The sequence below is a fragment of the Periophthalmus magnuspinnatus genome, chromosome 23 (assembly GCF_009829125.3).
Source record: "Periophthalmus magnuspinnatus isolate fPerMag1 chromosome 23, fPerMag1.2.pri, whole genome shotgun sequence".
NCBI lineage: Eukaryota > Metazoa > Chordata > Actinopteri > Gobiiformes > Gobiidae > Periophthalmus > Periophthalmus magnuspinnatus.
In genome coordinates, this window is record NC_047148.1 from 7,419,704 (window position 1) to 7,437,954 (window position 18,251).

The 18,251-nt window shown below is 37.2% G+C and overlaps 1 protein-coding gene across 1 annotated transcript; it reads left to right on the forward strand.

The window, feature by feature from the left end:
* Positions 1-5,268: 5,268 nt before the first annotated feature.
* Positions 5,269-15,941, forward strand: LOC129457371 (golgin subfamily A member 6-like protein 10). The gene is made up of 5 exons (XM_055231526.1): positions 5,269-5,310; positions 6,196-6,312; positions 6,382-6,450; positions 14,811-14,906; positions 15,852-15,941. Exons 1-5 carry the CDS (start codon positions 5,269-5,271, stop codon positions 15,939-15,941), a joined length of 414 nt encoding a protein of 137 aa, XP_055087501.1.
* Positions 15,942-18,251: the final 2,310 nt, after the last annotated feature.

Genomic DNA, 18,251 nt, shown 5'->3' on the forward strand with positions numbered 1-18,251 from the left:
TTTTAATCTATTCAATAAACTATTTATTGTACCTCATTCAGTAACTGTCAGACACATACTTTTCTACACTGAGATTACTCGAACCAGTCAATTGCCAATTCATATTTGTGTCTTTTGCAAGTTAAATGGTCCAAATAAAAGCTCAGACCAGCACTAGACCTAAAACATTCAAGTAACAGATTGAGGCATAAAGTTAACCTTGTCCATTACTGTGAAGACATATTTTGGAAAGAGCATCTTATCTGGACAACATTCTTGTTATATAAGAGCACTGTCTAACTATTTTGTGTATTGGTTTAACATTCAAGCAAGTTTTGGAAACAAAATTCTCACCATATTACTTTCAGCAATAACTGCTTAACCTCGAGGGAGCGAGAGTCTCAAGTTAAGAACAGTTCTACCTATAGGCTATAAGTTGTTGTTTTTACCAAAATGGACATGACCTGCATGGTGTTACTCATGTGCTATTCATCTGTAATCACATTTATTCAAACTAAAACAATGACGTAATTTCACTTCCAGAATTCCTTGATTGTGTCCATATTTGTAACTTTTTTGAAAGTTAGCCTTGACGTCTTCAAGGCTGGGAATAAAACAAAAATAAATCACTTTGAGATTGCACGCTGCTTCTAATACTTAAATAGTAACTTTCTATGTATAATAATATTAATGACAAATGTTTCTCTAACCGAGGTGCTGTAGGGGTTGTTTCAGAGTACCACCTCATAAACTATATTTCCTCCTAAAACTGTCAGTGGTCTTACTAAATGACACCTGGATCAAATAAACTTTGCACATTACTTTGACAATTAGTTTGGTCATTGGTGTTCTATAGCTTTGATTAGATGGCCTCTTCATTCATGTTCAAATCACGTTTCAACTCCCTGTTATTTTGAGTTGTTAAATGCTATAGCAACACCGCTCCCCTAACTTTTCATCATTCTGAAAACCATGGCTAAACACGAAATGATACCTCTCTAATTAAGAAGAAATTACATTACACCACTTGAACTGTTTTCATATCTTGCTTCCATAGCTTTGACAGATGGCAGTTGTGGTGTCTTAATCTCTCAATGGAGTTAAGGTTAAACGTGTAATGCCTGTAGGGGATTTTATCTGTATTTGACTCATACTTCACACGGTATATTTCAAATTTCATCAGATCTTAGCTAATATCTTTGTCAGGAGGATTTAGTTGGCGAATAAAGCAACTATTAAAGGAAAACTGGATGTTATTTTGATTTGTGCAGTAGTCCCACACTTGTCTCCATCGGCGACATTGTACAATGGGGTAAAGTGGAAAAATGATCTCCCCATTTGCTAATAGAACTTCTGAACTTCCATCTTGTTCCCATAACAACATGACATAATGTTATTTTAGTTTTGGTTGAAGTGGAGTTACGACCCGGTCATTCTAAAGAACCACTTGTCCTTCTTTCTCACATCTCCAGTGCCCCACTTTTGGCCATAAAACATAATGTTTATGGTTCCGAAACACAAGTGGCATGTGGGGTCTCAGAAGTCGGTGGATTACTACTAAGAACATCATTATTTACAGTTTCACATGCAGAGCTGTTAAATCATTGGCTGCAGCTCCCAGAAGTCTCAAACGTATGCAATGAGTTTTACGAGCTCCAAGTGGGACTTAAGTGTTTTCTTTAGGAGCAATAATACATTTAATATATGGTTTGGGCTACAGTTTCTGAACAGAGTGCAAAATGAATGACCTGGGACCAGATTTTTTGTGCACAAGAACTCGTAAATATTGAATTGAAATATTGAATTTTTTGGGGGGGATTAAATTGTTTTTGACATATTACATTTATTTTGTAATTTATTTATTTTGATGATTGTATATCCATAATACCATATTGGGCTGGTCATCTGGCAGACTCCTGTGCCATGGCCTTCAAAGTATACAAATAAAATGTCTTAAACGTACAGTATATCATTTTTTTTGTAGGTGGTACATCACATGATTTCACAGAAAAAGAAACTTAAAAGCATACATCAGAACATTCTCCTTGGAGTTTTATGCCATACTGATGGATATTAGAGCCAAATGACCAACAATTCCATGGAAATAAGCAGGAGGAGGCCCTTCTCTAGGCCAAAGTTAATTTTACTATGATTATGTATAATTGTATTTGTGTGCATCATGATTTTAATGTATTTCGTATGTATGAAGCACTGTGCTGTACAATAGTGCTACGTACAAATAAACATATAATATATAAATACATACATACATAGATAAATAAGCTTATTTTTTTTTAAAAAAAGGGGGGGCATATGACTAATAAAATAAAAGATTTCCAAATAATATTTTAACTTTTTGACAAAGTACAGGCCCATCTTGCATGGGACCTCCACAAAGCTAGAAATGGCCCTGAGGACTACTTATGCTCATTTACACTTAGATCTAATCTGAATTTAATATCAAACTTGATTGGTACAATTCAGCAAATTTTTTTGTGTCAGCACTGTTATAAATAGACTTGTCCTAGGTGAACTCTTACATCATCTAAACGTGGGCACACTCTGCTCTTGTAAGTGGATGTTTGGAGGCCTAAAGTCACTACATGATACAAGTGCCAAATATACAGTGCCTGTGTGAAGTCACAGCATGCACGGCCACAGATCCCAGACACGTTTGTGGTTTTTAAATCACATTTTTGTCTTGTTCTCCAACGTAAATCTTCTTCAACTTAGTGTAAAGTTTAGGTCTACCCTTCATCACATCATAACTCAACCTCTCACGACAAAACACAAAAGAGAATGTAATTTATTTTTATGTTGTAAGTACAGGTTAAATCCCATAAACTGTGCACATTCCAGGCCCCCTGAACAGCTATCACCTCATAAACTTCAGATCCTATTATGTAGTACTTTGAAATGGTGCTTTGTCATTGATTTTTTCTGCCTTCACATGGCTCCTGCTGTGGACTGGTACATACTGTTATCTTTTTTTCCCCTCATAAATAGGCAACAAAATTTGAGCCTTAAACGTTTTTGTGTAGCCATAGTCAGAGACCAACAAGTTTAGAACATCATCATCATTTCTTGTAAAATATTGTTAATGATCCAATAGTCAAGGCAATTTGTACAGCACAATTTGTACACGAAGTGATTCAAAGTGCTGTACAGAATAAAAAAAAAAAAAAACTTTAAAATTACAATACATAAAATCATAACATTAACATTAAAAGAGAAGAGCACAGAATAAAAACCTTTCAGTCGTATGCACAGTTAAACAGAACTGTTTTGAGCCTGGATTTAAACATTGTCAAAGTAGAGGCCTCACATCTTCAGTTCTAGATGTACTGCAGCTGTCTGAAAGCTCGTTTGGAGAGACAAATGCATGGATAAGTCTCTCTGGTGTCTGGTTATGACGGTATAACCTTTAATTTTTCAATGTGTTTTTAGATGGTAAAAAGCTGGAGATGTTATTGACTTGATGTGGCTGTTAAAGTTAAATTCTGAGTCCATTATTACCCCTAGATTTCTAGCCTGACGTTTTTAAAGAGAGAGAGGGACTGAATGTGATTGCTGAGTGTCTTTGTTTCTGCGGGCAAAAGAGAAAGTATGCTCACCATTTGGTTTTCATTTTTTTAGATAACCCTGCATACTCCTGACTGGGATCATTAGTGGTGTACAGCTCTGGGTCATACATCTGGCCAACTGACCAGCTGTTCTGTTTCTTTATTATCAAATTTCATTAAAGTGATGTTTTCTGCTTGTCAAGCTGTTTATAAAGTCAGAAAACACAAGAAAATTCTCACTTGAGTTGCCAGATCTTGACTAAAATCAGCTCTTCTCCTCCAAAGGCTTTTCTTTGTTCTTATTTGAAAGCTAATTGCATCACAGATTCAAATGTATTGCTGCTTTACTATCTCTTACCTACACTGATCCAATGTACAGCACCTATCAGCCAAAGTTAAAAGCTGCCTTAATTAGGATAAGAGGTTTTGGCACTTTTACCAGTCTAACTAGATTTAAAGTCTGCTATAAATCTTGATTCAGGTTTATGATGATGCCTTTATGTAAAAGGAATAACTGTCAGCCTGACGTTGAAATAGTAATGGAAGGAGCACTCTTGATGTTGCTGTGAGGCAAAGACCACCGGTTCAAATAGTGGTCCTGTCCCTTGTTATTCCCCGTTTGGAATCGTTAGTTATACACTTTGTCTTAATCTGGTGCTACTCTGGAAACTAAATATTTTGGGTTGCTTATTGGTATAAATCATATAGAAATGACTGGCAAAGGGTAATTTGTTGTTTTTGTTCTGTTTTTTTTTTTAGATTATGTTCTTTCTGCTGAAACTGAACAAATGCTAGAGAACATATCAAGCTGGGATATTTCAAAAACATTCGTAGAACACAGCAAGACGGATGAAAAATGAAAGTGATGTAGGTGAGGTAGCTGATGTGTTTGCTGCTGCGGGGGGGTTATTGGACATAGTTGAAACGATGACAGAAGGGAGAGACAGTGTATTTGTATGAATGGCTTCAAAGGAGACTGGTTGGGAGCATAGACCGTGCAAAGAAATGGACCAGGGGAGTGTGACGTCACCCATAGTGTTCGGCTCCAACCACAAGTATCATAGCAGCCAAAGACACAATCCGGAGCAAGGCTATTCAAGGTAAAGTTGGGTCCTGCCACATCGTAGGTTTAGCAGGGAGCGGGCATTTAACTTTGTCAATTAAACCAGTTACTAACGCCAGTGGGAGCAATCTCTTATTTATCTTCATATCTTGATTTACGGACACGATAGCGAAATAAAAATACCATAATCATGCAGAGCGGGTTAATATGAACATTTTAAGACTAAAATAACAAGCCTGACAGCAGCAGTTACAGATAGAGGGGTGACAGTTTTTCAATAGAAAGTGAATTGGAGCCAGAGTTGATGGCTGACATTGACAGGCGACATCCGGTAGAAGCAAGGGAAGAAATATAGTCTTCTTCTATATTAAATCAATAACTCTGGACTAAGATGGATAAAGTTCCATGTTAATAAATGTGTTGTGGAGGTCAGTTATTTTATTAGCGACCCGGTGGTACTTCTGTCACTGCTCTGTAGAAATGACTGCACCCTCACATCACTGGAAGAAACACAACAAGGGTCATTTGAACAAGCACATATGGTTATATTCTCATCATAACCATTGCTGGATTGTAGCTGGTGATTTATTCTCTACTAAATCTGCTCATTGTTCATTTAAAGGACCGATACTCTTTTATTTTTTTGGGAGGGGAGGGAGTACAATGGCTCATGTGTATCGCTTTTATGAAATCCCCATGTCCAAGGTGAGTGATGACAAACAGTAAATATGACTTATGTTTCTTTTTTTCTTTCTTTCTTTGTCTTTAATTATCCAGGGGAGCCCAATGAGAGCAATTTGGCTCTCTTTTTCATGGGTGCCCTGTTTAAAATACAATAGAAAACCGAAAAACAAACAAAGAAAGCATAGAAGCCCAAATAAAACATTAAAAACAGGTGCAGGCGTGAGTATAAAAGTTTGTTTCGATTCTTAAACTGCGACAGGGATGGTGCCAGACATTTTTGGTTGGACGAGCTAAAGGGGTGGTAAGGTGTTCAATGAGGGTGCTCACTTAACATGTTAATTTAGAGCCTTTTAACAATGGAGCATACTCCCACTCTCCCTACTATGTCGGATTTGCTGTTTTAAACAAGTTTAAATGTAGTTAGGCCCTATAGCAATTTATAAAAGCTAACATGGTATTCTTTTTTTTACTGGAGTCTCATTTTGAGCAACATTTTTAGTCGAGATTGGATGTGCTATGAAAGTGGGGGGAAAATCTTTGGGGGAGCTGTGAACTACCAGCACTGCCCCTGGTCACCAATATGTCCAATTTAGCTTTTCCTTAAGGTGTATTCCATTTTTATGAAGCAAAATAGCTAAAAGTCCTCTTTCTCGTCTCAATTTTGGTGCGGCTAGTCCTTATACAGTCATTTGATCTGGTATTAAACATTCCGGTATCAATGATTAACAAGCAGGTGACATATTCTGGCAGTTGTTGTTTTTTTTTTATGTTATGAAGTTCAGTAAATGGTTGTTAATAAAAAAAAAAAAAGTATAAATTTGTAACTCTGTTTCCTTCTTTGTTTTTCTGCTTTTGTACATGTGTATTGATTTCTTCTCATCTGTTGGTATCTGTCGTCTGGTCCAGTCCATGAGGGGCCTGTGTAAAGAGGAGGATTACACATTTTTGGGAAACTCTGGAAACATCTGCAAAGTTCAAACATCTGAATCAGAGGAGGAAGAAATCGCCTGTCGAGAAGAGAGGGTGAGAAATATACGATGGTGGTGATGAGGTTGGTTTATATTTATATTATATAGTGGTTTTGTTTTGCAGGTTCGCAGACAAATGGAGAGAGAAAAGAAGGAAAGAGAGAGACTGAGACAACTTGAAGAAAGCAAAAAGGTAAATGCAAACTTAAAGGGACAGTACCATTTCGTTTTTTACGCATGGTTCAAAATCGGGGACAAAATATATGTTTATGCTGTGTTTTATCCATTTACATAATACTGTATAAAAGGACTAAACTAACTCAAAGTAGTTTTATTGTTTATTGCCGTTTTTTTGTCAATTTTAGGCATATAATGTACAGTATTTCTACATAAATGAGCCTGTTTCTGTCTTTAATTGTTTAATAAATAGATGTAACCAGCCATCCAACTTTTTTTAAGTTAAAGCATGTTTTTTCAGTTTTTATTGCAGAACTATAAATGTTATTAGAACAAGCTATATTTGATTGTTGATGTTTATCTCATAACCAGGGGCACAGATAGGTCATATTTATGAAATCTCAAATCAAAACTTTAAAATTGAACTTTGGGATCATGCCACTCCCAGACGGTTATGCAGTGTCGCTCTAATCTATGAATCTTCAAATTTGATAGACTATTTGACGCAGCTGAGGAGCAACGCAAAAAACATTGGAAGTTTGTGTTTTGTTGTGTCCTGTAGGAGCTCAAACATGTGTCAGTTATTATGGCATTACTGATCTATGCTCCGACCAAGGTTTATTTTGCTGTCTATACAAATAATGATTTAGTTATTTACCTCAGGCTCAGTGTAATCAGATCTGGTGTTTGTGGCTAAACAAACTGCACATGGCTCGTAAATACATGTTCGGTCCTAGTTCACTGATTTGTATGTGTATTTTGGTAGGGTTTATGTGACAAAAGCCAAATACCAAACTAAAATGAATGATATGCTACAACACATCCTGTGGCTGCAGACAAGGCAATGTGGTTAAGAGTGGACGGACTAGGCTTAAAATATAAACAATGGGCTACAAGACATGGTACTGCTCAGTTTTTATTACTCAAAGTACATATACTTGAGTAACTTTTTAATAAAACAAGTAATTTTCAGACATCATACTTTTACTCCTCATCAGATTATAATGTCTTAGATGTCATGTCTTGGTAGTTCTTATGTACCACTTGAGTAATTTCTTGGACCACTACTTTGTACTACTACTTGAGTAATATTAACCTAAAGTACCAGTGCACAATTTTGAATAAGATGCTAGGTTAGTATCGTTTGGAAGTTTGTATATTAGACATGCAGTACAATTAGTGACTCTATCAGTATATTTAAACAAGGTTATAATAATGTTACTAGTGTTTTCCAACTAAAGCAGGCAACAGAGAGCGATTCAATCAACAATACTCCATCCATCCATTGATTCCTTGTCGTCTTGGTGCTTATTAACATTTCATTCACAGTTGCACCATTATCAAAAGAAAACATCATCTTCCCTTTCAAACATTGGCAGGACTTGAAGCGTACAGTTAGTTTTTTCTCGTAGATGGACGGCTGCCAACAATCCAAGGTATCTCTCCACACGCACATTTTAGGTTCTTGTGTCCTGTGGGGACTTGAAATACATATATTTTTATTAACATATCATCTGTAATTTATTAAAACTTCAACAATTCATTTTTAGAGTGCGTGAATAAGACAACACTGCGCACACATCCCCACACATGCTGCGTTTCCATGCCTTTTGAGGATACTGCTTGCCTAACCTTAGCCTCAACCCACGTCTGAACTTTAAACTATGTTGTTGATCTAAAGAGAGGCAGGTCCCCAGTATGTGAGTGTGTATGCAGATTTTAGTCCCCACAATGCGATAAATACCTCACATATGCTCTAAGGAGTAAGTTAGTTAATGACAGGAGGTCCCTGAAGTCAATACATTTTACTCAACGCTCCTGTCAGAGTTGTACCCAGCATGTGTCAGACTGATGCATGGTGTGGTTATAAGACTTGTCATCACCAGATTAGTCACACCACTTGTGTAACTTTATTCCCCCAATAGATTTGAGATCACAGTGATTTTGTCTCAAGTAGTGTATTTAGTTCCACTTGCATATTTTCTATTGACAATTTTAAGCAGACCTACTATGCAAAGTTATATCTGTGTAATCCCTCAGTGGTCCAGGTCTGATCCATAACATCCTGGCTAGCCCTATGCTAATGGATGTGAAATCACTCATTAGGGGCTTGAGTGACTATGCTAAGTAGGACTCGGGCACAGTGTACATTTAAGGTAACTTAATAGACCTAGCCTACAAACACAAACTGTAAACAATAGGTGTTTTGAGTTTCTGTGGTGCTAGCTCCTCCCTTCAGTGGCAGTGTCCACCAATATTCTGATCAGAACTGAAGAAGTGGCTTGGATGAGCAGGGAAACATTTTCACTCTTACATTTTGTCCAGTTGACAAATTTTATATTTTCTTTTTCTATTATGCAAAATAGATTTTTCAGCCCTTTTAACCATGTTATAGTTGTTTCCTCTTCTCATTTCCCTCTTGAATATGTATTTGGAATGATTCATGCATGAGCAATCTTTAATTGTTTATTTTCAAGACACCAATCAATCTCTGTTTTCACTGCAACCAGCATATGTGCACTGCTCTGTAATTATTTTGTTTTCCAATTTTATTTTCTTAATTGTTGATATGCCAAGGATTTGGCAGTGTCGCATAGTCATTTGGTACATATGAAGAAAAAAAACCTCTTTGTTTACATGACATTTACTGGGACTTCAGCTTCAATTTTCTAATGTAGTAGTCAGCAGACTTGCTTATTTATTCGCAATATTTGTTTTAGACAAATATTGCAATTTAAAATGTGCAAATTATAACATAATGATCCACCGGTGTCATAAATTATAGCTACATAGCAGACACAATAGGTCTGCTTTAAGCTATTATTTTACAAGATTACACACTCAGTAGACTATGCTCTATTACAGTCTGATATAGATAATTTGGAGTAATATCTAAGTTTGCAATTTTTTTTTTCTAAAAAACCTTGAAGGCATTTTATAAAGTTTAAATAAAAGCCAGACAGGTCCCAAGACTGTGGTTTACATTGAAAAATAAATGACTTAACATTGCAGTTAAATAAAATGCCCACTGACAAAATAACAAACAAGGAAACTGTGTCCAGGCTCTAAGATTGTAAATAAATGAAGTCAAAGCTGCTCTGATCCATAGTTTTATTTGAAATGCAAGTCATTTTAAATCTTTTACATCCCTTATGTGCAACTGACCTTTTCAGTTCTTCAACTAATTCTCATCATTTAAATAGATCATCCTAAAATTGAAATTGTTTTTGTTTGCATTGGATCACCAAAAATAATGTAATGAAAAAAGTGATTTGATATTGACATGATAAACTAACTGCTGCTGCCTTTTCCCACATATTTCATAGAGCTTTGGCTGGTCAAGCAAACATTTATCTTGAGTGAATGTTTGCGATACTCAACAAATACAAAAAAACTAGTACCAGTAGTTTATCTATAAATTATAACGTAAGTCCATCTTGTTCCCTGCTGACCACTTGATGTGATAAAGAACACACACAGCTGCAGTGTATGAGTACATTCCTCTGCCCTGAGCCCCTCCATCTGCTCTGGCGCTAACTACATCCATGCACCATCTCAAACACTGCACTTTTCCTCTTGTTGTTCCATAGAAAAGTGCTGTTGATTTGTGATTGACAGATGAAGGCAGCAAACTTGACTCAGAGTTGGGAGTTTCCACGGAGGTTGTTGTTGCCGTTAGCGATGTTGTGCCTGTAAATTACACACATTGATCAGACATGTCTCCCCTGGTTTATGTTCCCATTAGACTACTTAAAGGTCATCTAGCAGAACTTTTCACCTCTGCAGCCTTGTGGAGCAGGTTCAGTATGTCATAACCTACTTAATGATGCTTACGTTCCACATGGAGAACGTTATGGAGTAAACATAGCTGCCTTGGGGCAAACTGACAGTTTTTGTAAACATGCATGACCCATTGACTGTTCATCTCAATGGCATTAAATAAAACATATATATAGTAGGGTTAGGGTTAGGATTACATCACTCCTTATCTTTGTGTATTAGTCAGGCAAAGCAATAATATTTCCTTGGAGACAAACACGTGGCAGACCAAAAAAAGAAAGGTTACATAGGGCACCTTTACATATCTGGATATACCAAGTCAAAATATATGTAAAGATACAATGCCATGAAAACAGAATTTAGTAGAAGTGGCTGGGTAGGTGCGTGTACCAGTTGAATGTGAGGTCAGTGAGGACATCTGCTTCGTTTCTGTGTTTTAGCTTTAGCCTGAGTTAGCAGACACTTCTCACCTCAGTGCAGAATGTCTTTCCACTGAATCTGACTTGATCCATGACCCACAGTGAGCACAACCACAGTGAACTCCAAATTATTCTGATGACCTTTGGCACTACAAACCTGGTCTTCTATTGGTACTCAAATATGTAACTCAAAGGCACCAGACAGTAAACAAGGAAATAGTCTATGAGCGAAGCTTGGCACTTAGAAATCAGCAGAACCTCCTGACGCCATCAATTATAATTGTTTTGTGAACCACATGAAGTTTATCGAAATTATCTAAATAAAGCAGACGGTGGATGTACTCGGTCATTGGAAACTTAACTGTGAATAAAATGTCTCTGAATAAGATGTATGTAAAGCAGTCCATGACAAAAATGTCATATTGGGCCTATTTATTGTTAGAGCTATTTCACTTTTTTTTTTCTACATCATGGTGTTACCACAGCAATTATGGTCATTTGGATTGTTGGACTGAAAACAATGTATTTCTTGGCCAAAGATAAAACAATATGGATATGGATACAATGGGAGCTGAGCTGCCAAACCTCCATTTGTAGGCAACATAGCAATCTTTGCCAAAGTTGTCCATTATTTACATTGTTGACCCTGGCCCCTACTCATGTCCTCGTTTGAATGTACTCAGAAATGGCCATTGTAATGTTTATTTAGACCAATCTGGCGTTATCCTTACTCTGTTTGACCACAGCTAAACCACCCACAAAACTGAATCACATATAATTTTCTGCTATGCAGCAATACATTACAAAGACGTATGGGTCTGTAACCACATCCTGTCTCCCAATTTCCGATGGGTGCGATCGACATTCCACAGAAACAGTTGAAACCAGAAGTTTACATACACTACATACATTCACTACTCGTTTTTTGCAGGGGTTATGGTTTAAAAATAACCCACAATAGACGAAATCTGCGAAGTAGCCAGCTTTATTTTTTACAGTTATTATATATTTTATATTTTATAAGTCTGTAAAACCCCTCACCACACACTTTATACCCTTTTCTCAGACAGGCATTAACATTTCTCTCTTTTCTCTCTAAACACTCTCAAAGTTCAAACCTTTGTAGGTGTCTTTGTTGGTGCAGAACATTTCATCGTCATTGTGGGTTTTGTCGGGGAGAAAATTTGCAAACAGAGTCACACTGTTAGCGATCGAACATTTATGTAAATTTGGCACATTCTGTACTGTACAGGAGACACAGCACAGAAGAGACTGATTGACAATGGTCTACAGTCCCTTTGACCAATCAGGACGCAGAACACAATGCGCATTCATACGCTGTAAAAAAAAAAAAAAAAAAAAAAAGGCATGCAAAATGTTTTTTCCAAAGACATGACATTATCATCTGGGTTTTCCCAAATTGTTTAAAGGCATAGTAATCTTACTGTATGTAAACTTCTGACTTTGAAGAAAGTAATGAAAAATTTGTCTAAAAAATAATAATTTTCTGTTTATTCTGGCATTTGGCAAATAGAAATAATTTTGGTAATCCTAACTGACCTAAAGGAGAAAAAGTTTAGTCTGATTTTGTGTCAGACAGTCAGGGACAAAAGCATATGTGTCTGTTTATATAGTGTATGTAACCTTCTGGTTTCAACTGTACATGAACCAATGAGAGAAAAATTCATTATAAAACATACATGGCTGCTACTAGCCGCTGCATTCCGTATAGGGAGTGAGCATGGGCGCCCTTCCGGCTCCATCAGCTTCCAATTCACTTTCTATTGGAAAACTGTTACCCCTGTCTCTGTAACTGCTGATGTCAGACTTGTCATTTTGGTCTTAAAATGTTCATATTAATCCTCTCTACATGTTCCTGGTGTTTGTATTTCACTATTTTGTTTGTAAATCAATATATGAATGATTAATAACGGACCAATGAGGTGCCTTCTTTCCCTGAGGTCACTTCCGCTGGAAAATTGAAAATTGAATGACACTATGCTCTTGCTCCCTGCTAAATCAGCGGTGTGGGTGGGAAGGGGCATTACCTTCAACAGTGTCCCTCCGGATTGCCGATTTTGTTGCTATGATACGGATTTCCAAATATGAAACTCGGCACAGTCCATTTTAAAAACGTTTGTGTATAGTCTATAGTCTGTAGCCCTGAGGTTATTGCAGGTAAACAGTACATTTGCATGGCACGCTTTCCATATACCACCCACTCAGAAGATGGCGCTCCTCCAGCACGTTACTCTAAGATGAAAAAACCCTCTTAATCACAAAGCATGTCTTTTTACCGCTGCTGTGGAACATGAATGAAGCGATTAACGGCTACAAGCTGCGTAAAGTGTGGTGTTGTGGGCAGTTTTCTGGTTGGGTTAAATATTTTCACCCTCACTCCACATGTAGCATTTAAAACACAGCCCCCACCCACGGACAAGGTAATGGGGGACAGATGGGGCCTAGAGCAGCTGGTAGGATCTAAAAAAGAATCCAAGAGTTGGTGTCCAAACGAATGTAATATTGCATAATCAAAAGTACTGCAGTGTTGTTAGACTGTACTTTGTGAATATGATGTTAAAAATCAAATGTATTGTTATGTTGCAGCAGCGTAGTAAAAGGCTGAGGGAACTACATCGTCTGTGGTCATTAGCTCAGGACAAACATCAAATATTAAAGTTGTTGGCAAAATCCGCCATGTTTGATGCAAGAATACAAAATGTCCGGAGAGATGCTATGGCCAAAACAATACTGAAAAGTAAACAAACAGTCATGGAGCAAGCAGATGCTGCTGGGTCTCTTCTTGTAAATATATTCATAACAATGTAATGCCAGAATAATTGGGAATAAGTCTAGTATTTAGCATATAGTGTATTACAGGACTAACTGAAAAATCTCTTTATTCTATACCCTGTTTTCCTTGTTGTCAGCATGAAGAAAATATGATTTATTATGTTGTGAGCATCCCTGCAACATTACAATAACTAAACACACACACACACACACACATAAATTGCACTGTTGGATTTAGCTCCCTATAGTCAAAACATGAAACTGAAGACTTTTTGTGGTCAGAGAACATCGGGTGGTACTGTTTAAAGGCTCATGAGTATTCATGGTGATCATTGGTCTCTAATTTTCATTTTGATTAAATGCAAATATAGTTTCACAATGCAATCTTTGTAGAAATATCTTATATGCTGTGTGCTCTCAAAACATTCCCCTATGCACTCAGTCACAGCAGACTCGTTCAAAATTCAAAAGTCATAGTTAGAATAGTCAGTCAATTGTGTCATAGTTGAATAGTCAGTAATTCTTTATTTTAATGGTGTAATGTGCTCTGTTGATTTGAATGATGTTTATTGTGTTTAATCATGTTTTTAATGTTGTACAGCACTTTGGTCAAGGTGCTATAGAAATAAAGTTTGATTGATTGATTGAAGTGTATTATCTATAAGTTTATACAGCACTATGTAATTTGGCTGTTTTCCGATTAACATTTAACATGAAACGTTTTCTTTTATTTAAATACTAAAACATATTTTATTTCAAACAGTGGTACACATTTATACCTTATGCATTCTGAGCATTCTAATTATTCACCACAGTAAGTTTGTAAGTACATTTGACAAATTCCAGAGATCAGATTGGAGTTTAACTAACAAAGTAACAAGAACTAGCATGTTAAGAGCACTTCCTGATTCTCAGAGAGGGAAAAAAAATGGGGGGAAAATGGATGCCAATCGCAAACACATCTTATTTTTAGCTGCTTACATCTGTGTTGGAGTAAAAACAATTTTACTCAAAGTCCCATTAATACTTGAGCCTTTATTACACAAACTAAACATTTTTATTCTAAACTCACTGATCCCCAGTTCACCCTTTGCCCAAGAATCAACAAATGACGACCAATAAACAAATCAGAGCCATGAGAAAAGTATGCTGGCTCAAACAGTTGCCAAATGTTCTGGACCCATTTCCAAACTGTGTCTTGCCATTTGTGCTGACTCAAATGCCCATGTCTTGTTTACGAGACATAGGATTGATGGTGTTTTCAGTAGAATCATTAAAACTGTGAAATATAAATGGTAGCTCCGTAGGCAGCAGATTTACACAGCCCATAACAAGCAGCAGTAAAAGAGTAGATGCAGTGTAATGACATTGTTTCTGTGCTTAGGAGAAGGAGGAGCGGTGGAGGAGCCACGTGGCCCAACTCACCTCCAGTCAAGAGAAAATACTGCAGCAGAGACTGGACAGGATCAGGAAATTCAGGGTGAGATCTTTATTTTCTCAAAATTGATGTCATTCCCCCCAGTTTGTAGAAGATGCTCTGACTTAGTTATCACAATTTTTACAACCCAAATTACCCATTACCAATTTTTTGCTTCATAATTCTACAATCTTGAGTATATAGTATCTGTCAAATCCTAGCTCAGCCCCCACTTTGGAAACCACTGTTTTAATGTATCCAACCCACAAAAGGATGCAATGATGAGATAAATTAGGCAAGGCAAGTCAGAGCAAGTTTATTTGTATAGTACAGTTCATACACAAAGTAATAAGACCAGTAACTGACAAATAGAACCTTCACATCCACTTGTCGGCATAGAAACCAAGTGTCACATACAAAAGCAATTACATCAACAACAATACCTTAACAGTTACAAGAACAACAAAAGGTGTCAACTCTGAATTGAACACAGAATATCAGATTATTACACTATTTTGTTTCTACAGCTCAAAAATGTACCTGTGCGTGTGTGAAAAACATCGTCTATTGTAAACGTAATTATCTTTTCAGCAGGATTGCCCCTGTTTTGACTCCTGTCGCTTTAAAGCTCCTGCAAATATTTCAGTGTGTACTCTGATATCTGCAGTAACAGTTTCATACCATCTCCGCTTTCAAAGGCGCCGTGCTGCTCGGGACTTTGTCAAATTCACCTCCGTTTGTCAGAGCGTGCGGTTTTCTCCTAGAGTTACACTACTTCACTGACATCTGCCCGTGTGTAATCTGTACTCATACACCACTGACAGCGCCAATTTAAATGAATAGGCCCTTTGAAGTCCACCTTGATAGAATTTCACTGTCTTACCGATCTTTGTGAACAGTTCTGGACAAGTGGTTCAAATATGCTAAGTATTTTAATATCATCTTATTAGTACAAGCTTGTATTTCTTGAAGAAGTTCTCATTTCAAAAAGTAATTGTGTGTTTTCAGGAGTTTCAGAGGCAAGTACTTTTGGATGAAGCAGAGGCAGAGGGTGAAGCGGGACAGGACCGAGTGGACCACGCGATGGCCCGGATCTGACTCAGCCTAATATAAAGTGCATAACAGTGCGGTGCTGTTCTAGTGCAAACAGAACTGTCTGATCGTAATCTAGTACAAGTAAAGGGCACTGGGCTAAAACAAATGCATTGAGCTAATAAATCAATCAACTATGAAGTAAGTTTGAAATGCTTTTTGTCGAAAATGTGTAATTTATGTACTGCTTAAAGATGCTATATTACGCAAAATTGGACTCATTGGATTCATTCACATGTTTGATTAATGCTTTATTATTAGTCCGTTTATATCTCCAAAGATCTAAATACTCTGCTCCACCTTGTGATGTCATGAAGCTGCGGTTTTCAAGTTAACCCTTTAAGGACTGAGCACATTACAGACCAGTATAGCTCGCCTACACTTCTTTTTAGCCGTAAAAATCATGTTAAAGCAAATATCAGCATGTTCTGCATTTTTTCACACAACTACCTCTGTTTTATGTATCCATCCAAATTTTTCCCTTGACGCATCGAATAACTAAACTGACTGGGAGAATCTCGGCGGCACCTGTGCTTTGATTGGTCACCTTCAAGGGACAAAGTAAGTACATCATCATAATGACAGTAACATATTTAAAGAGCCCCACGCCTCTGCTTTGAGATGCTATCGTTTGAATTTACACGATAGCACAATTAGTTGCGGAGTTATGGTAATGGAAAGTCTGCAACCGTGAGTCTATCGGTGACAATAGCATCCGTCACGGTTTAACAAATACCTTTTACCATTAATTCAGTAGAGATTGGAAATTCCAGGGATGAGAGTATCCAAATGATTCTAGTGAAGGTGTATGGAGTTTGAAAACAAAGTGGAGCACTTCCTGTATTACCACATGGCATCACAAGGTGGAAGGTGGAGTGTTTTCAGAGAAGAACGTTGTCATAATATGCAGAGTTTGTGTGTTAAACGTGTGAATGAAACGAAACACAACTCCACGTATGTTGTTGATGAGGAAACAACATTATAACATAGATCAGGAAACAGTGTAATATAAACCCTTTGAAGGAAAACAATACCTGCATTTTGAGGACTTTTTCCTCACTCAAAAGACATAATATTTTGTTTTGAATAGTTAATTGCTACGGTTACCATGCTAGGTGTTCACCCCTCTGAAACCTGTGGAAAGGAAACCCCTCAGATCAGATCATGTAGGTTTGTGTAGGAGACTCCATGGACTTTGGCTTGTCGGAAGTTGTAAATCTGAGAATTTTTATCTGTAAGCGTGCAGTCTCACCATGCAGAAGGAATTATGTGGGAGTGAAATATATTACTACTATATTATTATTTGTGTTTGTTCTGATATACAACCAGTACATGTGCTTTGGATAGGCATGACAGCTGTCTAACACCTCTGAAGGGTTGAGTCTTCATAACGGTTTATCATTGTCTAAAACCTCCGGACTGACTTCTCTTCTCAGGTCTTCCAGATGTGGTCCAGGTGTGGGCAGCTGACACATTATGATGTAGAACAGGTGGAATGGCTAAGATCTAATTCAAGACATACACTGAGGCAGATGTGACAGTCCAATTACTACGGCCTGACAATGGGTGCTGAAAACTGCTATTACAAACAAGTCTTTTATCATGAAACATTTCAGCCATTATGTTTCTGGGTTGTAGTAAAAAGAAAATGCTTTGATGCTGTTTTTTATCTGTGATTTGGGAACTTGGTTGTGCTATAGTTTTTCCATTGTGCTATTTTTTTTTTCCCCACACAATCAACAAGTTATCTGATGGTCCAGTGACTTGATGTAGTAGCAGAAGGTTAAATCATGCTTGTTGCTGCACTAATATAGTGAAAATAGCATTTATGTCATTTTAAATCAAAGCCTTATACATGTAAAAGATAGGTATCATGGTGGATAATAAAAATGGATTGTGAAACTACTAAAGGCTCTTCTTTTTGGCTGAATCCCAAAAGCAGAGAATGAGGCCAACCATTTAAGCCCTGAAAGCATTATTTATACATAAATGTGTGTGGGTTTCTCCCTAAATCTTTGATGAACACAAAGTTGATGTGACGTGTGGACTTGGAATTTCAACCCGATTTACTGAATGTAAGCCAATAGTGCTAATGCATCCACTGAAGTCCATGTTAGTGCAGAATGCATCATGATAGCAACACATGTATATAACTGCATATGTACCAGGCTCTTATAGTGGGACGTGTGTCTAAACAGGATTTAAGCGCTCATGGGACCCGGAGGCCTTCTATGGTAATTATGGGACAGGGGAACAGGATCAGGGAAGTTACTCATGAAGGATTAAAATGGCCGACAGTAAAACATGTTTAAGAGG

What these genes read in the sequence shown, in the direction of transcription:
- LOC129457371 (XM_055231526.1), top strand. Translation starts at nt 5,269, where the DNA reads ATGGCTCATGTGTATCGCTTTTATGAAATCCCCATGTCCAAG. An exon ending in TCGCCTGTCGAGAAGAGAGG is followed by an intron (nt 6,313 to 6,381) that starts GTGAGAAATATA and finishes TTTGTTTTGCAG; the next exon opens with GTTCGCAGACAAATGGAGAG. An exon ending in ACAGGATCAGGAAATTCAGG is followed by an intron (nt 14,907 to 15,851) that starts GTGAGATCTTTA and finishes GTGTGTTTTCAG; the next exon opens with GAGTTTCAGAGGCAAGTACT.